This window comes from Strix aluco, chromosome 6 (genome assembly GCF_031877795.1).
Source record: "Strix aluco isolate bStrAlu1 chromosome 6, bStrAlu1.hap1, whole genome shotgun sequence".
Classification (NCBI taxonomy): domain Eukaryota; kingdom Metazoa; phylum Chordata; class Aves; order Strigiformes; family Strigidae; genus Strix; species Strix aluco.
In genome coordinates, this window is record NC_133936.1 from 3,542,679 (window position 1) to 3,570,523 (window position 27,845).

Consider the following 27,845-nt stretch of genomic DNA (forward strand, 5'->3'; position numbering starts at 1 on the left):
AATGAAAGAATTTTTAAATTTGTGTCTTTATGTTTTGAAATCAGTATTCATTGTATCAAAAAAAAAATCCAGTAAAACTGTCTCTACCTCTAAACTGGCTGTCACGTGAAATGGATTTTCTAGGTGTCCCCTCTCAGGTGGCCTTATTTTGCTCACTGAATCAGACGTAATCTGAAGATTATGTTAAAAACCTCATTCACATAGTTTGAAACAACCCATATTTTTATGGGCAAGAACACTGTTGACATGGCAAGCACATACTCTCCTTGGTTTCAAGCTCCTACGTCAACTTTCTCAGTCTCAAACTCCAAACAAAATGACACAGGGAGTCCCAGCTACACATCACCTCGGCTGCAGCTTAACACTCGTCTTAGCAAAGATGATCCAGGTACTGACTGAAGGATGGAAGAGTACAAAGATTATTTTTGTTTGAAGTACCTAGTTCTGGACTTATTTTCTAGAGAAGATCAGGGAAATCCAGAGTCCAACCATCTTATGGAGTCTTCATTAGCTAAACATTTTCACCATATGTAATGCTCGTAATTTAAATACTGTTATTACTTTTTAACCCCCATCATTACCTTCCCATGCTCTAAAGATACTACATCAAAGTCAGCTTTCCCTCAGGAAGTGAGAGCTGACACAATTTCACTAGAAATCATTATTATGCCAGTTTAACGTAGAAAAAATTCTGATATAAGTGACTGGGAAACTATCAAAACTTCAGGTATTTAAGATTCACAACAAGATGAAAAAAAGCAATGGAACAACAAAGCAGTTTCCTAACACACCTCAATATTAGACTATTATTTTTAAAAAATCTTTATGGATTCTCATGAAGCAGATTTTGTTATCCAATACTCATTTTTTTGATATTATTACTAATTGTATCCAGAAAAAGCAAGATCGACATCTAGAAGAACAAAACCAAAAAGGAAGTATTTCAAAACCGAAAGATTATTAAAGTCAGAATATTACATACTAGCTGGTATTTGTTGTCAGAAGTTTAACAATAACTGACTGGAAAAGGGAGCAATTTAAAAAGTACATTTGTAAAACTCTTAGCAGTGTTCTAGAGCATAACTCTGTAGCAGTGACTTTAAGAATATGCTACATACTGGACAACCAGCACAGTTATTGTCATTAGAAGAGTTAAGTGCAGCAGCTGCTGCAACAGTTGCCTTAAATAAATCAGCACTGATCTAACATAGGTACCAAATCAATACAAAAGTAATCCAAGATAGTGGCTTTTATTTCTCTTACCTGACTACAAGCACTTACAAATAGTCTATGTTTTCATGTTCAGTGCTTTCCTTATGGGGAAAAAAAAAAAAAGCCTTTTCTAAGCCGTTCAATATGAAGCAAGGCCAACAGGTATTTGAAAATATCATCAGAGCTCTGTGATACATGAGCTAACTCCAAATAGATACTACAACAGTTTCTTGTGTACAAAAGGTAACTATGTACATGCTTCTAAAGTCTGGCCCTGATAAAGTGGCAAAAGTTAAAGTGGCAAAAATTAATCTCGCCAGAAAGTCTTCTCAAAAGAAATTCCAAAGTGGGTGAAAATTGCTGCTATACTTCCACCAGAAAAATGCTTCTGAACTGCTGTAGCTTAACCTATACACTGGAAAATTTCAAAGAACAGTATGGAATCACCCCTCTTTTCCCTTATTAGAGTGAATACCAGTTCAGTTCTAGTTATCTGTAAGTCATCTCCCCATTCCCTAAAATGCACAAAATATTTGGAAAATTATATATATAATCTTACAATAAGACCAACATAAGATCTTACAACATAACATCAAGTATTTTAGAAAAAGATTCAACTAAGGAACAAAAGATCAAAATATTCTTATTTGTGGTTATGTATGAATAACAAAAATTTGATGTCGATCTGCAATGTCTCCCTTTAAAGAAACAAAGGTCCAAAATACCTTTTAGAAACTCAAGATTATTGCTGGAATTATCTCTAAGTGTGAAGATACCGAAGGCATGTTTTAAAGGCCTTAAACATCTAAACATTTAATAATTAATGTATCAAATTAAATTTTAAGAACCATGCACATATGTTTAGTAAAACTGAAGTCAACAGGACCATGCTTCACCGTATGTTTGTTATGAAGAGTATTCAAAGCCACACTAAAAACATACTGCTACTGGATGTTTTGTTCTCAGCAATGTTTGCAATGTCTTAATCACATGTTTGATAACACATGATCAAACTGAATTTTGCTATTACATACCCTGACTGTATAAGCCCACATCTGACACAGTATAACCATTCTAAACCATTTAAAGAAGTTTATAGCATGTAAATCAATGAAGAAATTGCCTTGAAGTGTTCAATTAAGCCAGTTTTGCTTCATTTAACTTTGCAAGAAAGCCTTAAAAAATCCATTTGTTACAAAACGTTGTATAAAATTTTTAATGTTAACTTTTCAATATGCTAATTCCAAGTATTAAGATAGTTCACCAGAATTTTATTAAGAACCCCAGATCTGTGTAAGAGAGCCCTACACAGTTCTCAACTACAAAAGTATCTACATTTAGAACAGCAATTCCAGCTCAGCCAGTTTATCCATTATGTACTGGCTAATGCTTTTAAAACAGGGGGAATCCAGATCTGCTGTGAGACTAGTATTGAAGTATTTTAATTAATTTCCTCCTGATCACTATGTCACCATTCAGGCAAGATTACCGATATCCATACTGATAACCACGCTGTGGTATAAAAATATTAGTTTGTTACAGAATCATAAAAGCACATTAAAAGAATAAAAATAAATCCCACATCATTGCCAAGACATAACAAAATCAAAACAGTTTTAGCATTGTACAGTTAAGGATCAGAAAAAACTTTAGATAATGGCAAAGTACAGAGCAGCGCACAACTCACTGCCTCCTATAATGGATTTAGAAGTGTTTTATGACAGCTAAGTATTCTTTAACTTATTATCTAGTTACTTCTCCGCCCATTTGTAGACTCAATGAGTACATGAAGCCATGTTCCTAAACTTGGATTTAAGACACCACTGTGGTCTAGAAGCTACAAACATTTCAAGCAACTCTAACCAACAGACTTACATAAAGCACTCAGTGGCAGCAACAACAAAAGTTATAATAGAAAAATAAACCCCATCTACTTTAATATTTAATGGAACTATCCAAAATGTTTTGCTGACTGACCATCAAATAGTTTCTTAGTATTAAAAGGGTTCCCTTCACTTAAAACGTCCCCATAAAATATATCAAGTTCTCAAATCAATCCTATACAATCTTCAATTGATAAATAAAAGGAAAATCTGACTATTCCCAACCTTAACAAATCATTCTAGTTAGTTATACTTGCTGTGCACAAGGGAGGAACTGATCATCTCCCAAAGGCGAGAATGATCTCATACCAAAACAAAGATTTGAGGAAAACTCACTGCTTTCAGATCTGCTCTGCCAGAGTGGGCCCACATCAGTCCCTAATAAATTTTATTCCATTCAGGTACTCTGCCTGTCACCGCCGTGTTTGAGTCTTTTGCGAGGTTATTGGTCAAGAAGAAAAACCTTGGTTTAGTAGAAGGAAGCAGATATTAACAGATATTATACCCTAATATCAGGCCTGAGAAAAACACAGATGACTGCAGCAAGAAGATCAAAGAAGCCACCATCTATCTTTAGATGTACATCCAACAGGAGGGGAGAAAAACCCTGAAAAATGTTAACCTGCTTCGCTCCCTACGAATTTAAGTAACATTCTGAATTACATTTGCTGTATCTGAAATAAGCCAAATGATAGTTTTAAGGCTTTCAAGATACAAAATACCAATTTTCACCACTTGCTGAACATATCCAAATGTGTAATTTTTGCAGTACTCAGAGAAGATACTTAGTATCTTTCTATACAAACATATATACATGCAAAAAACCAGTTAAGATACTTTCTGGCATTCAAGAAAGGAAGTTGATAAATGTAATAGAACCAGTTTTAATCAAGATCAAAGCTGTAGGGGAATGCAGACAGACAGTCTAGACTGCTTTACTTCTGAAAGCCTAAGCATATAAAGCAACATCTGCAAAGAACATTAATCACATTTAGTCTACAATCTTATCACCTCCTAAGCAAGCAGAAACAACTTTTACTTAAAAATCATATGCTTCTATATGACAAGCGTTTTTAATGATCTTTAGATATTTATCACTGATTACAATGCTATTATCTTGACTTTGAAACACACTAAGCTAATTTGAAACACACTTGCATAGTACCCTGGTTAAAGGATTTGAGGACAGACAGGACAGAAGAAAGTATTGGTAAGGAAACCTACTGGACAGCAACAGAATTATTTTTGCATTGCTGCTATAAAATGGGAATTCTCTAAATACTGGACCACCCAGCTGGACTAGATGATTGTTGTAGTTCCCTCCCAACAGAAATATTCTATTCTAAATACTGAATTGAGTTCTGATTTGCTTTTCTGCATTTAAGACTGTAACCCAGCAGGCAGCAATAAAGCATAAGATATTTTCTATACTCAGTTTTCTTAAACTAGCTTTGGGAAATAACTTGAGTTTTTTTTTTTCTATTAAAAAAATTTATCTTGCTCCTACATTTTTAAGGGGAATTAAAAACTAGAGAGGAGGTGCATATGCATATAGAATATTTATGTGATTTAATACATACACTTTAATACAAAAATAATCTATCCCTTGTGTACACATTTGCTTATTCTGCTTATGTTCTGGTCCATCCTCACTTAGGATTTTGTATACGCACTAGCAATCATTTAATTTCTTTTAATAAAAGTGTCTTGCATTAAAGTCTTCCCTTCTGCCAAAGTTTTCATATGATTTACCCTTCAACAAGAGCCTGGGAGAGACATACCCACAAAAAAATCCATTATCTTATAAACCTAAGGCTGTGAAAATTTACAACATTTTAAACCCACCGAAGCAAAGAACCACAACTACTGACTTCTGCGTCAAGCTCACAACTTTTTCAACAACCCCACATCTCACAGGAAATCTAATGAAATGCAGCAGCCAATTCAAAAATTTATGAGTCTTATTCAAAAGTTCAGTGTTAAATTTCTCAGTTAAAAGTGGACATTATGTAATCTTACCTTCATCAGGATTCACTGAAAACACTGTTTTTTAATATTTATACTTTCTAACACCTTTAAGGTCAGATATCCTTTCTCACTGTAGATAATTGCCTGTCATGCTGTTTCTTAAACTCAACCGATTGAGATTTCTTAGCCCCTCAATAACACAAGATTTGTAGACAAAACCATTTTTCTTGAAGATCTTTTTTCGGAATCCTTGCCAATGTGTCGACTCCATTTTTAAAGTCAAAGCTTCCAAACATACATTTTTCAGCAATAGTCACACCAATGCCATAGTAATACTATCTTGCACTGAAGTGGTCAACACGAACCTGAAGTGAACACGGCAAGCATCTGTATTTTATTCTTGCACACGCACCAGTATTATATATACTGGTATATACATACACACACCATATATATTATATATATGGTATATATATAATATATAAAGCTCTGCAGTATTTCTGTAGTGCTGCAGTTCATCCGCCTATTGTTTAAAGAATTAACTATCTCTACTCCTACTGACAACAGGTTTTTGGGTTTTTTTTAGTGCTAACTTTAACCTCCTAAAAATGCAGTTTAACAAAGGGATATTCCACACACCTTTTGAGACTCCTACACCTGTGGAAACCAGAGTGCTCTGAGAAATAGCCCAATATACTATGGATTAAATTCATTGCTTCCTCAGGAAGAGAAGACAAGAGTTAGCAGGAGAGTTCTGCAAAGCTGCCAGGGCAGCAGGCTGGTGGCAAAAAGCATCAATCAAAAGCAGATTAGACTGGCACATGCAGTGAGTGTACAATAATATAAAGCAGGGTGTTATTTTGTTATTTAACTGGGCCACCTCATAGTGTCACACCAAGGCAATCTATTTTTGGGCCAATTGTTCAATTTGCTTATCTGATGTAGTCCACCACAATACTACAATACTACGAGTATTATTTTTTTTTTTTAATTGTAAGTATTTAGGTAGACCAGGAAATTTTAAAGTACTGAAAGATCATGCAGAGGCTGTCTCAGATTTTGGCTGTTTATCTTCAAAAACATGGCATTGGTTTTGGCTGCAAGAGTTTTTACTGTGTTCAATTTTAATGAGGTAAATTTGATAAAGTAAAACTAGACTACTTTTGGTTTGTACCTAGCAAATAAAATGCAGTTTCTATTATACTGCAGCTTCAGTATGATAGAAACTATGAACTCCAATTTTTATTACCTGGCCTTTTTTTTTCTTGTCAGAATGAATGTATGGCTATGTAACCATTAATATACATTAATATGTATCCCAAGAAGTCTCAAGAACATTTTAACCTTTGGAAGTTTCTGAAGAGAAGGAAAATCTCACTCTTTTAAGAGTGCAACTGCATGGTGATCTATTTATGTATTGTATCCATTAACTCAAGCATACTTGGTAGTAACTCTACCCACCAGCCCATCACCGCTACCGACTGGCCAGCCGACAGAACTCACAGCGATCTGCTCCCTTGGCCGTATCACGTTTGAGGCTGCCATCCTGGCTTCTCCCCCCTGCACCTATGTGACCTCTTTGCTATGGGAATTGCTGTTCCCTTCAGAAGACAAGCTTTGCTCTTTGGAAACTCTAACAGTCTACAGAGATCCAACATGAAGTGCATACCCCTTCCATCAAAGGAGCATGACACAAAGGAACTGCAGTTCACTAAGAGAATCTCACGGATGCATGTTTTATATTACAAATTCACCTAGCAAAGCCAGCCTCACCAACAGGTAAGAAACACTATTCTGCTTTTTTTGTGGAATAAGGAATTAACCACTTTGCCTAGAAGAAATAACACTGTGACTATATAAAGACAACTCAGGCCTTGACACTTCTCATCAAGCTGAGTGGAAAAGCGAAACCCAGAAGTCTATGGATGAATCAGGAATCTGCTAGAAGAAAACAAACAACACAAACAAAAGCTTCCACATGAAAAGTACTGCACTTGCTACCAGAAGTTAATTTGTGTTCTAAATTTAGATAACAATTAAGAAAACGACATCTATTGACCTGAAATCCTGAATGCACTTTAGGATATGATTTTGACCTTATTCTTCTTATTCAAGAACACAGTGAAAGCCAGAACATGAATGTTGTTACTACATTAAAAAGCCTCTCCACACTTTGACAAAATAAGTCTTAAATATGATGAAAAAAACTCCCAAGTTCCATGCTAATGAAAGTCTCAAGCAGGGTTCCCTAGCCCTCTTTTCTATACATACTGTCCCTGCCCAGAGGTAACAGTATCAATCTCTGCTGCCTACTTAAGATAAGAGGACAAAGATGACTGTAGGTGTATGCCACTAGTTTATTTCTGGGAGCACCTACCAGACAGGTTATCTGCTTAAAACATCTTCAGCACCACTTCTAAGAAATTACCAGAGTATCAGACACTTTCAGTAGGGGAGGAAAAAGACATTTTTTCAGTCATGCTGCACGAAAGATTATAAAAAAGAAGTTTAAATTATAATTCTGCCTACTAATGTTGTTCTCCAAGAAGCATAAATTCACCAGAATTTCCCAATCTATATACCTCAAGCCATGGTAGTAGTTACATGGTTGCTTATAATAATGCCAGTTTCTTACAGGATTCCTTAGAAACAGCATTCCATCCATTGCACATGGAGGCAGGGAAGTAAGAGGCAAAGAAATCTCTCTTCATGGACTGTACCATACTAAGTAATTATCCTGAGTTTCTGGTTTCACAGCATTTTGGAAAGTAAGACTAGCCTAGACTACCCTGTGTCAACTAAGGCTTTAAGAAAGCTGGCAACAGAACTCCTTGAAAATCCACCTCAATAGCTGCACACAGTGCAAAGGATGAAAAAACTTTCCAGACCATCAATGATCTAGATGAGGTAACTAGAAACCCAGAATTTTTAACTAAAAGTTATAAATGTCTGATTCTTAGGACCAGGAAAAAGAAATCTATACTCAAGTACAGGAGTACAAGTCACAGGCTGCAGTATTATACATAAACCAGTTTTCATCTATTTTGCTCAGGCAATATTGATAATAAAGCAGCAGAAGCAGAGGATTCAACACATCAAAGCAACTTTAAAAGAAGCCAGGATACTACTTTGCATTAGCCCATATCATTTGCAATGTCTTCATTGCCACTGTGGCTAAAGTCACCCAGAATAAGCAAGTTCAAAGCAAGCAGCATGTTACATTGAGTATGCTGACGCTGTATGCTTCAAACATCCAGACTGTGAAGAGAATTCAGACATTAACCCTGCTTAGGATTGATAAGACAAACTCACAGAGGCCAATTAACTACCCAGAGCTTCCTATGAACCTACCACCACAGACTTAACTGTTCAGGACACGCCTTACTGGTACCCTCTGATCCTCTTCATGTCCTAAAGAAAAATCTTTCAGGACTACGCAAAAAAACCAACTACAGAATCACAACTACTACGTGAGCTACAATTTAACTTTTCAAAAACATATGGCAAATGGAAGGAAAGTGAACTTTGCACGAGATTATAACTGCTGATTCAACTCCGTCCCTTCTGCCACACAACTGCTGGGTCCAGCACAAGGCAGGCTGTGGAAACCTGTCCTAGGGAGCGGAAGGACTGCTCCCTCTGCAGCAGGAGTCAGCAGTTACACAAGATCAGGTGTGAAGTGAAAGGGGATCTCGAGTGCAAGGAATACTCCTTTAAGCTTGCCCTGTCAAAGACACAGACATGCAAAAATTCCTAAGTGCAAATACTAAGGCTAGAACTTTTCTCCTGTTTGGAAGAGATGAGAAAACAAACATGTTCCAACAGTAGCCATCTTTCATGAACTGTTGTAAAGCATTTTAGTTTTTTAAGTGCCAGCTCAGTATAAGGAAAAAAACAGCAGGTTTGCCTAATTTTCATCAGAAATATCCATTTGAAGCAAATGTTTCAAAAGCATCAGACAGTAGGTTTAACTAAAGGCTTCTGGCAGGAGTATGCAGCAATCAGGAACTATTTGATCTGGAATTTTCATCCAGGCCAAGTTTAATAAAGCCCCTCTGAACAAACTATCCTCCCTGAATTTGTCCATCTGAGAGACCATTTTTTATTTCCACATGTTCTGAAACAGTGAGTTCTACAGTTTAATTACCATCATTAGTAAATGTACTTTTTCTGTTTAAAGTACCTTCATCAATCACTTCACTGGATTTGATGTGAAGCAGCTGGCCAGCAAGCTGAACAGGAAGAAAAGACAAGTTATCAATGTACTCAGCCCCAAAAGCATCCCTAAATGCATTTCCGTAGTTATCAGACAAGGTAGCACATTGGCATGGATTGGGATAGAGAAATTACAGCTAAGTACTTATATCTAGGGTATTAACTTCAAATTCCCAACCTGATTTAAAAGAGAATGATACTTTAAAGCTGAATCCTCCCATCTGATGCTTGGAATTCTTAGGACATTTCTAAGAGAACAGAAAAAAACTAGGCAGATTTCAAGCTGTTTGCATTCAGTTTTGATTAAGTTATATATGTGCTCATATGTAACCTTCTATTTCTAGTTGCTGGGGAAAAAAAAACAAACATCCAAAAGAATGCATTTCTAATAGTCAAATAAAGCCTCTTCAGGTAGATGGACAGAATGATGATGGTGTTCTAGTGCTGTATTTTCTTCAAGATAGCGAGCAACCCCCATGACACTGACCTTCTCAAGAGAACTTCCAGAGTTCTATTTGGAGTATCTTACACAGAAAGGGAAGTTATAACCAGAAGCTTAAGGGCTTCTGCTGCCAGATGTTGTCTTTGATGGAGAAGTGCTTCTACTCAGGCACAGTGTTTCTCTGGTCACAAGTGAGGAATTCACTCAGCAACAAATTCTCCTGGCAGTCCAGAACACCAAAGCTTCACAATTGCAAAGAACCAAAAAAGTAGTTATCTGAGAATTCTCATGTCCTGCCTGTTCAAGGTGTTTTTTCTGCAACAGTGAGTATTTAAATGGGTACATAAAAAGCTGTATCACTAAGATCAATAGGAGAACAGCCTTTTCAAATGAAAAGAAAAACGGTTTGCTTTTTATTTTTGGTTGTTTTTTTTTTTTTCCCCAGGACAATGACTACCTACAGGTAGTCAACACAGCCAACAGATATTTGGTAAATCAGCAGCCAAACTGTAACAGTGACACAAACTTTCTGTGTAGCACTCTTATGAGGGGTTTATTCTGTCCTATGAGGAGCAGCAAGAGTGGTATTTTAGAGACAACCCCCAGGGAATCCCAGGGTTTTCTGAGCTACCTTCCTTATAACAAAAGCTTCCTTGAAAAACAAATTGAACTGGAGATTGACACCTACCTTCAACTTGAATTTACTTAACAGTAACGTTCTACAGTTAAGGTGGATGTAACATTCCAATTGCCTTTGCTTCTTCTCTTACTATAGTCAAATAAACAATGTATTATTTATGCAGAGATACCAAGATTGGTAACTCCATGAATTTGGGTACCCAAGTTCCCTGTGCAGTCAGGGGAGAAACAGGGGCCTTGTAACCACAGAGCGGAGAGTTGCCCTAAGCAAATCAGAGGAACCCAGAGCACAAACAGAAGTTTCTGCCCACAGAAGTTAAATTTCTAGACTTGATGCCTCCATCCTGTCCCTCTTTCCCAGCCTTGAGGACATGCACTTAGATTACCAATATTTTTTTTGAAGGGATGCACATACCAGAGCAGAGCTCACTCTCCAGATGGCAGCTACTGGAAGCTGCAGAAAAGCTTTTTGTGTAAAAGCTCAGCAGCTCGGAAGAGAGGGCTGAGGCTTCAATTACCTTCTCAGCCTCAGAGCAGTTAGATTCCACAACAGGCTGAAGATAATCTGAGCAGGGAATTTCAGAGTTGTTCACTTCCCTTTGCCTCTGCCTCTCTGTGGCTGCAATTCCACAGCAGCCCAACCCAATCCCACGAAAGCTCTGACTCCCCTCTTGCAAAAATAAGCTGTTCCAGTGGGCCAAGCTGGCTGAATACTAGTCTAACAAAAGGAACTAATGCACTTTGTGTGTAATGTTCTGAATCTGCTTGGAAAAGGATATTAGGAGTGTGAGAGCCAGAGGTCTCACCAGCGCTTTATCCATCTCTCTGCTTCCACTGCCACTGTTTCATCCTTCCTCCAGAACTTACCAGACTTCTCCATAAGTCACTGGAGTTCCTAAAATTCCAGAAAACTACTCCAGCAACAAATAAACAAACATCTTCTGGGGACTAGGGTGGAGAGTTTGTTGAGTTGAATAGAAAGGTGTGCTGGCAAAGGTAAATCAGAAAGGAACATTATGCTCCCATGAGAATTAACAGCCTCACTAAAGGGAAGGTGGACAGAAAAGAAAAACAATGTAGATTTAGGTCTCTACTTTTTGGTGGCAGCAAGTCAGTGCATCAGCCTAGAGGCCCTCAGCAGAAGCCATCACCTCACAGAAGAAAGGGTTTAAAAATTCTGCTTTGTTTAAGCAGAATGCAACTTAAACATCATAGTTAATTGGAAGCAAAGGATCAGGATGCTGAAAATAGCAGCCTGGGCCTTGGACCATTAATTTCTTTCTTCCCTAAAAGGGAGGCAGGTTTTGTGCTCACCTGGAGATGACCAAGGCTGGGAAGAAGTAGAAGGATGACAGGTTTCACATAACACCTAAGGTGAGGTTCCTCCAGGCTTCTGAAGCTAATCTGGTGGACTTCTAGTTATGTTTTAGTCAGAATTTCATAATACTGCTACTGGAGACCAAAGTGCATCTCACTTTTCCTGCCCATGTTTGGATTTTAATACAGGAGAAGCCCTCATGCAGAGTTTCAGGGAAGCTTAAAAGCAACAGGATGTCTGAGCAAAGCCTGAGGCTTACTTTACACTAGAGTGTAACAGAAGGCTGATGAGCTTAGGTAGGTGCCCCAAAGACTTGGTTATCAGCTGAACTGTAAGCACCACAATCTCATCTGACCGGTCAGAGCCACACCTTCTCTTTCAGGAAGCGTGCCCTGCTGTCTGGAAGATTTCCCTGGTTTATGGCTTTTGTCAATTCAATGACTGTTTACAGCTGCTCTGCCCTCCTGACTGCCCTGGTTCCACCCGCTTGCTCATCTGGCTTCAGACACTCCTATATGGAACAGTAACACCACCCACAAGCTCCTCACAAGTAGCCTGGTTCTTACACGCTCCCCTGGCAACTAGAAGATGCTCACAGGACTGAGACAGCTCAGAGTAGAGAGATGGGGACCCTGGACATCATTGCTGCATGGCTGTTCAGCCATATGTAAAAAACACTAGATCAGCTATTTTCTGTAAACATTATTATTGATGCTCTGTTTAGTGTTTTGAATTCAGTATGTTCAGGCATTATCAAATAAGGTTGGTTATTTTAAGGACCTCTCCTACATTCTTCCCCCATCATTTCTAGATCCTTGAGTGCTGTCTGCTTGGCTCAGAATTTTTCCAGAGTTTTTGCATAAAGTTTTATGCCTACTTGCTCATAAGAAGTTTCTAGGACAACTTGTGGTTAAAATTTGAGTGCCACAAAGTAGCCACTACTAAGATTACATTGCAAACAGTCTTTTCAAATTGCTTTCTTAAACTTGGGATGTAACTGGATTTTACAGCCCACTGGATCAGTCTGAACCTCCTATTTAGTTCTCACCTCACTGTTACCAGTGGTCTTGAGAGATTGAAGTGAATTTTATCACCTGTTTCTTTGAATCGGGTTCCACAGATGCAGGTTCCAGCTCTACCCATTTGTGACATGCTCTCCCTAAATATCGGAGCTTTGCCTTCTGCTACCTGTGAAACACCCACAAGTGTAATAGAAGAGGGAATGATGACAATGAAAACATTTCACCACTAGGTTCTTGCTCTCTCATAGGCAAGTCTCATACGTCCATACAAAAAACCCCCCAGTAGTTCTGTACCAGTGAAATGGAGGATGAGCAAAGGTGCTGTCTAGAGCAATGTTGCAACAGGCCGTGACCTGCTGTTCTGTCTGGAAATGCTTCATCTAGGGCCCCTAGAAAATAATGTGACATGAAGATGTTTAAAAAGCAAGGGAAGAGAAATAATCCTGTGACAACAGGCATGCACTGAGATCCTTAGAACAACAAGAGAAGCAAGCTGCCTTTAAAAATGGAGGTCATTAAAAATGTAACTAATTTTGTCATTTTTCCTTTCTTACCCAGTACATATACAGTGCAGCTCTATTCATTCACCACCTCTAATGCATCATTTCCCCTTGATAAATTCATTTCCTAGGTCAATTCATGCAGACTCACTGCCAGCCCTTATTCCATCCATCTTTTCCCTTCCCCCATCATCTTTTAACCCAACTCTTCTCCTCATTCAATACAGAAAGCTACTTGCTGGTTTTTCAAGCTGGTTCAGCAAATTGAATCAGCCCTGCACAGTCCAACAGCCCCAAGGGCTGGTGTATGAGAGGGCTGAACCAACAGTGAGGTGTGACTTCACCGTGAGGTGGGTCTGTGGATGAGGAAGAGGATACAGAGAAGAGGAACTCTCACTCTCCCAGTCCTCCGATCTTTTCAGTTTTCTTAAATACCCCACATAAAATCAAATCTGACAGTACTACAGGACACCAACACTGGAAGGACTCTACAATGTAGTACTTTTCACTAAGTATAATTTGTAAACTTTTCTTCACACTATGTCAAATAGAGAAACTAGCTTAAAGCTGGAAACGTAAAAGTACCATACAATAGAAATTTTAAGCACTTCAAAGATGCCTGTGGAAAGGAAAGACTTAACTTCTTACCATAGGTAACCTTCTACCACATAGAGAACCAGGGCCTTCTCAACCAAAGAAAACCCCTCTGGTTTTGATTACAGATACTGGCTGTCACCTTTAACAAGAGGTGCAACTGAAATAACACTTTTGGAGAAGTAGAAGCTAATTAACTGGGTTTTTGAAGCTGGCTGAGCTACTGGAGCAACAACTGAAAACCAGGTACTTTCTTGGCTTACTTCTAAAACTTTATTTCCTTACTGAACCTCTGTTTCAAATATTCTCGAATATACTGTCTCATGATACCATTGAGGAAGCAAAATCTGACACATGCTAGGCACTCAACTTGTTCTCTCTCCGCACAAGGATTATGCGGTTCATTAGTAATGTTCCAAGAGTTCCCATCAAAGTCTACAACCTACTGCGTGGTGAAGGTGTCAGTGCTTGAATAATGGCTTTCTTAAACGAGGACTGAGGCTGCAAACAAGCTTCTCTTAGAAAAATGTCAGGCTGACTTTGGCTAGAAGGAAGACAGTGGGGAGAAGAGTTCAGATGGTCAACTGAAACTCCCCCAAAACATACTTTGTCAGCATGTAAACATCCCAAAAGTCTATCAAAACCAAGTTCAAACGCACACTTTTACGTATGAAGAAATGGGAACCTGTAATCTACGTCTTCTCTCATATACTGAAGTCTGCTAGCACTCACCTGGTAAGATTTTAACTGCCTGAGTTGATGCGCTATACATGTGGAAAGAAGCTTCATACTTTGACCAAGGTGATGATACTGAAGTAAAAAAATGCCAATAGCTTTTCCACACAGATACCATTCCTCATCTTCACTTTGAGAGAACTTCCCACACCAAAATATTTGTAAAAATGAAGAAAAACTTCTGGAATTACTAAATTTCAGAAGAAATATTTTGGCGAAGCAGGTTTCTAGAAAAATCTTCATCAATCGCCAACTAAAAAGCTCTATTAGGCACCATTATCCTTCCAAAATTTCTAAACTTTACTCATCATTCATTACATAAAATCCAAGGATTATTCAATTTTTGTTCTCACACATCATTAGAGTAATATCAATACCATCACTTTTGGTACATACTCTCATCACACTTTAGACTCAAGATTTAAAAAACCAACAACCAACACCCAAACAACAAAAACTGAATTTGTTTTATAGCTGAATCCACATGACAGGTTATTAGAAGACAGTTCTCCTTAGGATATGCCATAGACGATTCTCTTTCCCATCATACTTCTTCCTCATTTGAAAAGCTGGATTACTTTTTTTTTTTTAGCAAATTATCTACTATACAGCCTCTGTGTAGGTGTTCTCAAAGGTACAGAGTCAGTGTATTAGGGGATGCTAGAAAAGAAAAAAAGTTTCTGCCCTCACACATTCTGGTGGGACACAAAAGAGTAAGGGACAGGAGAAAACTTCTCCCTTCTTCAAACAAAATCTCCAGAGCACCTGTTGCCATAGGTCTAAGCAGCATTCAAATGTATTTTCTGAATCATTCCAAGCTGTAAAATCAAACAAATTGTAAGGTTTTAAGAAGTAATTAAACAAAAAGTTGTTTTAGTAATACTTTACAGAATCATTTGGGGGAGACAAAAGGCAGATTTGAGTTCAACTTGTCAAAAGTACAGTTCTCTCATTTACAGGGGACAAAAGCCAACCAAAATTAATTTTATCTGCCATCCATGAGAATGTTTTTTGTAAGCCACTGGAAAAGTACAGCTGCACACTGGAGCACCAAGATTTTTCATAAGGGATCCACTCTATTTCCACTGGAATAAAAAGTGGGACCTGAGGACTCCTGGCTTCTTTGAAAGCCTCTAACCTAATAGGATGTGATTCAGTATTTTTTCAAGTGAACAGAAATAGATGACTTTCACTAAACTGCCATGTATTTTCTTTCATAGGGGGTCTCTCACAGTGTTAGTAAGTCACTCCTCACTGCTAAGTTTGGGGGTGCTGTTTTTTTAGGGAGGAAGCAATTTATTTGGGGGCAAGAATGGGAACAAAACCATCTTGTGGTTTTAAGTAACCTTCTTACAAATTATTCACGATTCTGTATCTTTCTCTTAGTACATATATGGCACATACAAACTAATTAAGATCTCACCACTGATTTATATTATTCTAAAGAGGCAAGGTTAGATGAAGCTTAATTTGTTGGGGTCTGTCCCCTCCCAGTATGTGCCACAAGCTGAAGTAACAGAAAATGTAATCAAACCGTAACATTTTAAAAAGCCATTTAATACAACCTTTTTGACAGTTTGGGTTAAATTTAATGAAACACAATTATCCCTAGGGATAACTTGCAAAACAGACCCTTTTCAAAATTAAAGATCAGAGAATTAAAATGAAAGTATTTAACCAGTGGTCTTCTCTACACTACTTTCAAAGTAGCTTTATAAACAAATGATGAAAAAATACATCATTTATTATAAAAAGTACAGTAATTCAAACAATTGTGTGCAATTTAAAATTTCTGCAACTTTCACAGCCTAAATGTTTTTCAACCCTGAAACATGGAAATATTTAAAGAAAACTCTTCCATCATGTAATTGCTATGAGCTAGAGAGAACTATCTGTACCCTCTACTGACAAACACTACCAAAATTTCTAAAATTAACAGTTACTTACTGCTAAGTTTAATTTTGTCTCATATGCTTAACACTAACAGAACAAGATTAAACCACTTCCCTGTTTATGTGGCTCTTCCTCAAAATTCCTAGAAGGAAACAGTTTTTCATGTCAGAAGGCTTGATAAAATGGTTATATTTAAAAATAGCTTTTAAAAAACAGATTAAATTTCAACTTACACATTGATACTGAAATCCAAGTATTCAAAATACAGCTGAGAGAATAAAGATCACCATGATCATTTAGGTGGTATTTAAAGACTAGAGATTAGCGTTATCTAGATGAGATTAGAACTCTCAACCTGAAAAAATAAGGTCATGCTATACAGCTTCAGTTACAAACTTGTGATTTGGAGCTCTTCTCGTAAGTCACCAAAAGGAAGGAAGCTGCTGAAATGAAGTCAAAATCAGCTGAGTAGAAAATGAAGCTCGAGATACAGCCAACATGCAATTGGAATAGAACCGTCCAGGTAAGGAACATGTCCCTAGCAGGATGCGAGGTATCGCAGCCCAAGGGCCCACCCTAGGACCCACCTTGTCCCATACCTTTAGGGATGGCTGGAGGAGGTGGTGTAAGGCACCACCGAGCCTGCAGATAATGCCAGAGGGTGGGGTGCTCAGTGGCAGGGATGTCACTCAGGAGAACCCAGACTTGGGGGGTGGGCCAACAGGAGCCTCACAAAATTCAACAAGGACAAAGGGGATGCCCTGGGCCTGAGCACCCTTGCATCAGTACAAGCAGGGGCTGTCAGACAAGGCAGCAGCTCTGCTGAAAACAACCTGGAGGTTTCACAGAATCATCAAGGTTGGAAAAGCCCTTGAAGATCCTCTAGTCCAACCATGAACCTCACACTGACCGTTCTCAACTCCACCAGATCCCTCAGCGCTGGGTCAACCTGACTCTTCAACCCCTCCAGGGATGGGGACTCCACCACTGCCCGGGGCAGCCCATATTGTTTGGTTAACAATACATTGCTTTGAGCATGATGCTAGAGAAGATCGTCTGATGACCCACAGGAATCTATGCTGCTATGATTTTAAAAAGTAATTTCAAGCAAGAAGCTAGCATTTCTATTCAGAGCCATTATTATGAAGTGACATTAAAGAACAGGTAGACTGGAAGATTACAGTAACCACCAATTGCACTGTTCCTGCATCAAAACTTTCAATAAGCATCTAAAATAGAAATAATCTTTAAACATGAAGCACGAATTTTCTCCTTCAAGTCACGTATTTCTACTGCAGATCACAACAGGTCCAGGGACTGTTCACTGGCCCTTTGGCTACGTGTCATAGATTGAGTCTGTCCATTCCACATCGTACTTGACCACAGACCTCCTCCCCGTGGCATGTTCTTCTGGCCCCGAAAGCAGGTTTGGGGTTGGTTTGTTGTTTGGTTTGGTTGTTTGGGTTTGTTTTGTTTGTTTGTTTGTTTTTTAGTAAGCAGGACAGTTTTTAATCTGAACATCCAAAATAATGCAAAAACTAAGCTGGAACCCAGTGTAAATCATTATAATGTTTTCCCAGCATACTGATGGTACATACTCCACGCTCTCAGATACAAGATGAGGGTGCACTGAAGACCTGAAGCTGCAGGAATTCTGGTACAATCTTGAGCATCCTGGCACTGGTCCCCTGCCTGCACTACCCCTCAAACTGTGCCTACATGTTATCTCATTAGATACCAGTTGGCACAAGCTAAAACAGTATCAGGGCTGCACTAGTAGTTAAGCAGCATTTGCATTCACTCTGCAGCCTCATTTCACTAAGAAGTTTAGAAACAGTCAGAAGAGACAAGTCACAGATCGCCCCTAAAACATTCTTCAGATCTACAGTCAATCATATATAAAAAAAAAAAAATCTTAAAAACGAACACTGAGTCGCCTCACCCCTTTCCACTTTTTTCCAGAATAAAAACTGCATACTGACTTATCCTCATAAAAAGTTTGGTATCTTTCAGAAAATATAGAAACAATATTCTAAATGACCACCTTCTCCCTTCTCTGTTTCTAAACAGGATGGATGTACATTCCAACTTAAAAAGTCAATCTGCCACAAGAAACTCTGCAATTTCAGTTATCAAAACTAACTTTTTCTGGCAAAATAGCAATACATTGAATGTATTCCATTTAGGAGTGAAAGACACAGAGTTAAAACTATCGAAAAGCAACAAACCTGAGCAACATAGATTCTTATTCCCGGTTTTAAAAATAATTATGCAGACACTTCCTGAAAACAAAACTTTAATTTTTTAAGAAATTAAATGTCTTCAGTAACCTTTCAGGTATTAGCTTTAAACTGTGTCAAGAATTAAAACAGTAAAAGTTCACTGATTTGCTGACATCATTATAGACAGTAGATTATTCCCAACTGTGAGAACAGGCTCATTTAGGCACACAAAATCAGAAAGCAATACCGACCATTTGTAAATGCAGAATACAACGTTCATTTTCTCAATTTCAGCTTAGTTGATGGCTATCTCCAAGTTCAAACCAAAAAAAAAATTGAGATATAGTCTTGTTTTTCATTTTAGCTAAGATCTAGCATTTGTAAAACGCTGATTCTTCTCAAGTATCTTGCTTTTCTGTCACTTCAATTCACTAACTATAGGCAATGTTTCCCTCATGTAATTAGTTACAAAAGAAAAAAAAAAAAAGTATTTTGTGATTTCTTACATGCCCATCACAGTAAGGAGTATATAGGGGTTTACTTTTAATTACATTCTGGTTTCAGCATTTTGAGTTGAATTACCACCTAATTACAGCTTCATATAAATCCTTAAAAATAGAAATTATACCTTAACAAAATAAGGAATCTCAAAAGGCCGTATCTAGCCACTTAAATTACTTCAACAACATGTAGCCTTCTTGCCAACTAAAGGTACTCAACATCATATGAAGGCCAAAGCAATGTAGTTTAAGAGTTTCTAACAAGCTTTCTCAGTAACTCAAGAATAACACTGAAATTAATTACATTTTGGACTGACTCTGCATCCTGATTGAAACAGATTATCTTGCACCAATTTAACCAGGAACACTGGTAGAATACAAGAATACCAGTATTTTCACAAGGCAAGTTTTTAGAATTCAGCAATACTTTAGTTAACCTCAAAAAATCAGCGAGACATTGAGTTGGCAGTACACACAAGCGTTCCTGTCCTTCCACTGCTACACCATAAAGTCACCAAGATTTTAGGTTACACAGCCGTCACTCGGACCTTTGACGGCATCAAGACAATTCTAAGTATGTCACTTGCTCATCTTCTCCATAACGAAGTGTCTGCCTGAAAGCAACAGCAGCACAGTTCATTAGGAGGACCATCACAGACAGAGAGGTAAAGGCTACCATCCTGCTCATCCTCCTTTGACTGCGAGCCTGAAAATGGATCAATTTGGGAGAACCGTGCAACAGAAGAAAGCTCTACAAAGAGACGGCACACTCTTTCACTGATCTAAAGTAATTCGTTTTTTTGTGGCAGCACCTAACTAGAGGTGGGTACAAAGAAGTACTTCACACCTCCCATGCCCAGGCTCAGCAGATCCCACTAACAACAATACCAGCGCTACCTCCAGCTGCTTCTGGCTGCGGGAACAGGTAGTCTTCCCACAAACACTTCCCTCATTTCCAAGTGTTTTTCGAATACCTCTAACCACATAACCAAAGATTTATGCCTCCAGTTAGTGAACTGCTATTTTTTTTCCTAGCCAGACTGCTTGCTTCCAGTTACAGCTTTAACTAGGAAATTCAGAAGAAAACCATGAAACCTTTCCCATCAAGGCTTACTTGACAGTGAAACTATTACAATAATTACTGCAGTGGATAAAGCCTTCTCTGCCCTTTCCACCAACAATTGAAGTATTTGATCTATCTAATGTACATTTGGGATTCTTAGCCACAAAGATATGCAATGTAAACAATATGGCAGTAAATATTCATTTTCTGTGGGATTAAGCCTAAATATGCTCTGCTGTTTGGCACCGTAGTCACAAACTGTTTCTAAGAAAAAAATTTCCACCACCACACAGACAGTGTAGGGGAGAGAAGATAAGAGATGCCACAAAGTCACTGGCATCCAATAACACTTCAATTTCCATATGGAAATAACAGGAAATAAGATATGCTGAATTTTAAGCACCAAGGCAACAAAAACACATTAAGATTTCATCACACAAGAACTTGGCTGTAAAATTCGTAATTTTCTTGATCTTTTTAAAGAGTTCTCATTTTCAGGAACATCAGATAGCTAACAGACCATGTATTCTACCAACCAGCTAAAGCAGACATTTGCATTAATCTGCTTTCCGTTAATTAAGTGGTGGAAACGCATCTCCCCTTCACCAAGAAATCTCTTCCACAATCAGATTCCTTGTCAACCTCTATCTTTTTACAGCCCATGTTCTAATGCTTATTCTCCAGATGATTTCCCAAGGATAAGCACCCAGGACCTGCTATATCTCGGCTCCGAATCACACAGGTCTCCAAAAGATTACTGTTGCATGCTGTGTCCACCACACTTGTCTGTGAATAAAGATGACTACTGACTTTCAAGAGATCCAGACACTATTCATAGAAACTTCATAATGATGATTTGAAATAGAACTGAATTCCAAAGAGAAATAAGCTATGGGAGTTGAAAGCCAGGCACTGTCAAAACTAGAAGTGTAAAACGTTGGAAGAGAAGGCAGAATCAGTAAGAAGGAAAAACACTGGAGTTACTGTTATTTTTCCCCCTACCTAAAACTAATGACGAAAATGAACCTCTATAGTTAAACAGAGGGAACAAAAAAAGTATTTGTCTATCCTCATTACAAATCATCTGAACCCATCACCTAAGGAATTTCACCCCCAAATTTCAAAAAAAGGGGGGGGGGGGGGAAGAAATGGCATTCAAATACTCTCCATTAAAACCAGCTGAAAACTATTACTCATGATAGCAGTAATTACTTCCTTGCACCCCCACAGAGCAGCAAACACCTCGCACAGAACACCTCCCTCCACCAACTTACATAGCATCCAGCATTTGAAGACAAACTTATTTAAGCTTTTTCTATGAGAAAAGACTTGTGTCTGAAAGGTAGATATGGAAATAAACCCATGACAGCAGCATCTCTCCGGAAACATCTCTCTCTCTAAAGCTCTACTGGAACTATGCTTCCATGTTCTAATATTGCATTAGCACTCGTACAGCTATTTTTCATAACCCAGAAGATTTAGGGTTTGAAACTGCTGTTAAGTATTAACAGATTATATAAAAATAGTAACAGAATTTTGATCTGTAATCAAAGTTGTAACACCAACCTGGAACCATGAAACTTTGTAAACTACGTAACATTTACATCTACATAAACATATCTATGCTTGGAAACAATATTAAGTAGGTTTACAAGTCCTGCTCTCAACAGCAACATCAAGAGTGCTGGGGTATTGCCCAATGATAACGCACTTAATACAAAAAAGCGTACACTTATAAAAAAGGAATCTTGAGCAGAACTTATACTTTAAAAGCAATACTAAGTCTGAAGTGTTTTATTGCTCTGCCTGTGCAATGAAGTGATTAGAGTTCAACCACAATCACGGGCCGCTTGCAGAGAACATACCAGCAGAGACAATTTCACAAACAATACTCCCAGCCCTTTGGCAGGATTTTCAAGTGCTACCAAACTACTAATGAGAGGACAGTCAAAAAAACCTTACAGTAGTAAAATTAAAGAAAAAAGAGTCTCACCTCCCACCCCTCAATCCCTTCAGAACACCTAACCATTCAGCTGCTGAAGCCAGAGCAGTATCTTAGACTTTACAGTTCTAATTTTTTTTTTTTTTTTTTTTTTTCCCGGGGGGTGGGAATTAAACACTCATTTCCCATGGTAATCATCATTGTGAGTCAGGAGAAGAATAAATTAAAAATCAAAGTTCCCATGCAGTGAAAATGCTACTTCAACTACAAACGTATCTTTGACATGTCATTTCCTTTAGCACAATTACTCAAGACCTTCTGAGTGGCTTGAGAATGATCTAGCATTAAGAAAGAAAAGAGAAGACTAACACTTTTCTAATGGGCTTTCTTTTGCTTAGGTGATTTTTAGCATGAATTTAGCTTAAGTGAGTTTTAACAAATACAGGATTTGTTCCCTGTAAGATACTCAGAACTGCAGAACTACTTTGATGATGAACCACTCAGGTACCAAAGACAGAGCCGGGAGCTCAGTAAAGAAATGATGGTTTGGGAAATAAGGAATTTAACAAAAGGAACCATGAAATGTTAAAAATTACAGCACCCACAATGGAAGATTTTGGTTGAAGACAATCCAGTACTTCAACATCTCCCACATTTTCGTCTGCATAGGGTATATATTCTGAAATGTGACAGAAAATTATGAAAGTGCACTTTCTCTGTTCCTGAAATTTCATAAAGTATAACTCGGCAATCACAAAAACTAGAGGACACTGAAACACACTTCCTTGGGGGAGGAGATAATATAGATAATATCTAAAGAGAAGCATTCTTTGATGAACAAGCTGGTTTATTTACTATTTTTCTTTTTTTAAACTCACCTACAATCTTACCTCACCTACAGCAGAGGCACAGGAAGCTCATTCAATTGTTCCTAAGTATTTTATTACTACTTCAGGATCTTCTGTTCTTTATTAAATAAAAAATGCACACAGGTTTATATAAAAATTACAGAACCTTGACCCAGGCACTTTGTTTTCATGTGTAGTTAATACACATTCATCTCCTTCTCTTGAATTAGTACAAATGAGTGCAAACCCACACCCACTTTTACCCAAGCATCTACAAATATTTTAAAGCCTAACATAACACAGATGCTCTTTTTCAAATATCTTAGTCAGAAAGGGGAAATATTTTCACTCCCTTAGCTAAGATTATTAGATTCACTGGAAATTCCCATCCATTTGAAGTACATTTCCAGGATTTCATACAGCAGTTATAGCTAGTGAAATAACATGCCTTCAACCAAAAGACCACTTCCACACCCACCACATAGGAAAAAACCCACAACATTTGCACCTATTTAAAGAACACTAGTATTAATTGGCTGTGTAAACAACTGCAGAAAATAGTTGCATGTAAAAATAAATTAATACAGAAAACCAACACCCCCACTCCCCAGCACACACACTCAGAGTAGCTGGAGACTGCATACAGGAGAAAGACAAACCAGACACCTTCACACCTGAACTCTGGGATTTCTTCAACCTTTGCCAATATTGTTGAATATATAGCCTGGGCAGACTTTTTTCAGACTAAAGACTGGAAAAGAAACAATTTCTTCTGACCGTGACATTAGAATCAATTGATCAGGTACGATTTTAAACCGAAACAAGTTACAGTTAAGAGAAGAAACACTACTTATCAAAATGCCTGTACTTTGTGCTAAAAACTTACATAATCTTTTCATTTTGATCGTAAAAACAAAAGCTTCCTGTTGAATTTATTTCTTTTTAGACCTACACCAGAACCGCGGATACTCTAAAATTTTGGGTGAGTAGAAAATAGTTTAATAATTATTAAATACCTGAACGCTCTATGTGTAGTACTGGAACAACCACCAAAACAATGTCATTAACATGAGGTGCAGTCCGAATTGCAGCCAGTTTCCTGCTCATTTAGCAAAGATTAATTCCATCTTCACAGGCAAGATACCTTTTACCTTACCAAGAATAACCTGAGCAAGAAATGCTAAAGAAAAGACAGCTCTTGCTGCTTAACCATTCTTTTTAGTAAGTCGGATAGGTAATGTCAACAAGATAACTATTCTGTGCTCTAGGCAAAAAGATGTTAATAGAAGGACGTGGAAAGGAGAGACAGACATGAAGAGCAGATGGCACCAAGTCTTCCAGAAACTGCCAGTGGGGGGGTGGGGGGGAAGTTTTCCTGCAGAAAATGTTCCTGAATTAAGAGGAATGTTGCTCGAGCAACTTAAAAATAAGGTATTAGGAAAAAATTAAAGACACCACTTCTACTGCATGACAAAACTGTCAGAAGACATCGTGTTTTGTTTCAAGAGAGGAATAAATGAATACTCTAATAAAACAAAGAAACCAACCAACCTCTGCCTGTCCTTAACCTGCTCTGTTATTTATCTGGTTAAAACAGAGAGGATTTTTTTGGTTTATTTCTGGCAGCGCTCGCCATTTCACAGCACATTTAGTGCACACGGAATTGATCAATACCGCTACAGACACCAGACTAGACTATCCATTTACTAACCACAAGAAAACGTCCTGTTCAGCAAAATCCTGTACATTATAACACTGAAATTTTAAAAGGCATTGTTATATGGATCTCATTACTCCCTTACACCGGTTACACTGAAAAGCTGAGCACTCGTCTGCTGGCTTTCAGACTGGTAAACAAGTGTACCTTCACACACCGTGCAAGAACGCTAAAAAGCGTTATCAACCTACACAGAGGACTATATACACATCCACAGGGTAAGCAAAGTGCCAGGCTTGCCGTGTAAACTAGTAGTAGACGCGTTACACAGCCCACAATAGTTTTTTTGTGAAACCGATGGAGCTTCAAGCAGAAATGTACCAGCAGTTTCCCCCAACCACTGGTTGCTACCACAACAATTTTCCTCCTCAAGAAGCGTGGGGAAGTCCTCACACCCCGCTGGCTTCTCAGGACTCAAGAGCTGGCGTCTGAAACTCAACTTCTGCTGTTTTAAAGAGGAAAGTAGTAGCTTTTTTTGCAGCGCAAGGCGGTACTGAGTAGCAAAATACAAAGCGTTCCAAATTACTGTTTAGAAACTGAAAGTCTGCCTTTTCAGCCCAATTCTGTGCACACGTCTACACAGGCACACACCCCTCGCTATCATTAAAGGACGAGCTAACGCTTTCGGAGCGGTGCCTATTCTAAACTAATGAAGCATTAATGAAGGTTGCCATTCACCCGTGAATGGTCCGGAATAAGAGATCTAATTGAAGTTAAGAGTATTTCAGCTGGGTAATTCTTATTTTTAAAAAAGAAAATCACCATGAAACCCTAATAACTGCGCTGCCAGACTACTGTATGTGACACTAGGTGGTTATGCCTCCACCTTTGTTCCACACAACTGATCTGAAATCCAAGCGCCTCACGCGTTTGAAGTGCTCATGTTATACATTTTTAAGAATAACGATGAAAACAGCTTCTGCCTTTAATAGTCAACTGCCATCCCCAAACATAGGTCATCTGAAAAAAGGTTTCTCCTCATTCACACTAAACAAAGTTAACCTCAAGCTCTTTTAAGTGCTGACACCAAAGCTTTACGTTTAAAAACCAAGACCATTCACTTACCTGAAGAACAAGAGATAAGAAAAACAGCGAACGCCAACTTAGTAGCAGCTCCCATTTTCCAATGCTGTTAAAACATTTAAGTGACTTAAAGTATCCAGTTTCCTGGGTCCTGCAAGCTGGAAAATCTCCCTTCTTGCTGAACCGTTATAAAGCAATCTATAGCAACACTTCTGCAGCAAATAGTGTTCATAAAACAGTAAAATCAGATTTGTTTAGACACTGACGATCTCCCTCCGGCTCTTTCTAGCGAGAATCCGGGTTGAGGGATGGATATATTTGGAACCGTGTTTCAAAACACACGTGTCATTTGGCTTCTGTACAAACGGTGGCAAAATTTAATTCATAAAAGTATGCTACGAATCCACTTTAAAAAAAAAAGTCAACAATTAAGCTGCTGGACACGACGAAGTCTCTGAGCACACTCCAACTCTTTTCCACATCAAGCTCCGTGAAGCATCCCCCGTGGGTGCCGAGTGTCGGGGAGTCGTTTCGAAATCGGTAAACACGATGTTTTCGTCCTGGCTCCCCTCATACAACATGTAGTGTTTGGGAGAAAAGTAGCTCCATTTCAGTTTCAAACCTCAAAAGCCTCCGGGTGAAGGGAGGAAAATTTGTCAGTTTGTTGATGAAAACTATCTTAAAAAAAAAAAAAAAACGCAAGCCACCAGCTAGCTACACGTGGGCAACGCTTCGGTTTTCTTTAATAATGCTGAGGGATTTAGCGTAACCCAGAAAAGGGGAGAAACAACAGTTTGGTAACAAACCAACCTTCGGGCTTCCCGAAAAGTGGCAAATCTCGAGTCCTTCCGCCAGTCACCGAGAGCCGCTCACCTCCCCTTCTCCCCCCGGTTCCGCCGTCCTTCTCCCGGGCCGTGCAACCCCAGCAAGATTTCAAATTCTTCTAAGAGATTGCCATCCCCTCCCCCCCAAGAGGCTATATTTGGTATTTAAACACAGAAGAGTGACTGGAAAAAAAAAATAAAAATAATAAATGCAGTATCCAGCCGCTGGGGAGGAGGGTGATATATTCTTTGTGGCAAATCCTTCCTTGAGTGCCGTGCTTCTCGGGGAAGTCAGCTGCTTTGGAAGCGAGGAGGCGAGCCAGGCTGCGGGCACCGGGGACGACCGGGCTCGCCGGGCGGCGGGTTTGGGTTTCTTCCTCCCGCGAAAGCAGGCTTGGGACTCCTCTGCTTGATGCACACTCCTTTCCTAACTCCTCACGGACACATTTCTCCCTCGCCGCCCCTCCGTCCGCCTCACCGCTGGTTCAAACGGAGACCCGAGGCAGCACCCACCCACCCACCCCCCCCCCACAACCCCCCTCAATCCAGTCCTTGCCTTTTTTTTTTTTTTTTCTCTTCCTTTTAGGAGCAAGGAATAAGAAGCAGCAGGGCTGGAAAGGAAAAGCCTGCTGGGCTCCCGCTGCCTGCTCCTCGTGTCCCCCACAGAGCGCACCAGGCGAGCCCCGGGCGGCGGGCAGTGGGGGGAGGAAGCCCCTCGTCCCCCTCTCCCCTAACTCTGACCCCGGCTCACTCCCGGCTCCGAGGAAGCCGCCGCTGAACGCAACTCTCTCGTCTCCCGGGCGGCGGAGGCAGCGCGGCTGAGACCAACTTTGTCCCTCCAGGAGTGCAGTTTAGGGGTTGGCGAGGAGAAAAGGCCGAGCCCGGGGTTTTTCTCTGGGCGGTGGCGGCGGCAGGAGCCGTCTCTAGAGTCTCCCGAGTCCAGCTGGCAGCTCGGAACAGCCCTCCGTACCCTGCTGCTGTTGCTGCTCCCCTGTGGTAATTTCATATCTACCCATTCACTTGTGTGGCGTGGAGAACGGACCCAAGATGGCGGCGCCCGGGCGATTGTTTTTGTTTCCTCTCCTCCTCCTCCCCCCCTCCCCCACAATCACGGCAGCCCCTCGCGCGACGCCGGGCGGCCGCGCGCGCCGCCCCGGATTGACAGCAGCCCTGCCCACTCACGACCCAGCGGCCGCCACTTAGGCCCCGCCTATCTCCCCCATGCCTCCTCCCCTCGTGGCGAGGCGGGGCGGTGCGCGCTCCCGCCTTCCCCCCGCCCCTACCT

General features: G+C 39.5%; 1 protein-coding gene across 2 annotated transcripts in view; it reads right to left on the minus strand.

The window, feature by feature from the left end:
- ACVR2A (activin A receptor type 2A) overlaps nt 1-27,618 on the minus strand; it is a 70,149-nt gene extending 42,531 nt beyond the window's left edge. For both annotated transcript variants that reach the window (XM_074828513.1, XM_074828512.1), the window contains exon 1: nt 25,779-27,618. In XM_074828513.1, coding sequence (XP_074684614.1) covers nt 25,779-25,833 — 55 coding nt within the window. In that variant the 5' untranslated portion in view covers nt 25,834-27,618. The remainder of the gene's footprint in view (nt 1-25,778) is intronic.
- Between the last annotated feature and the right edge of the window lie 227 nt (nt 27,619-27,845).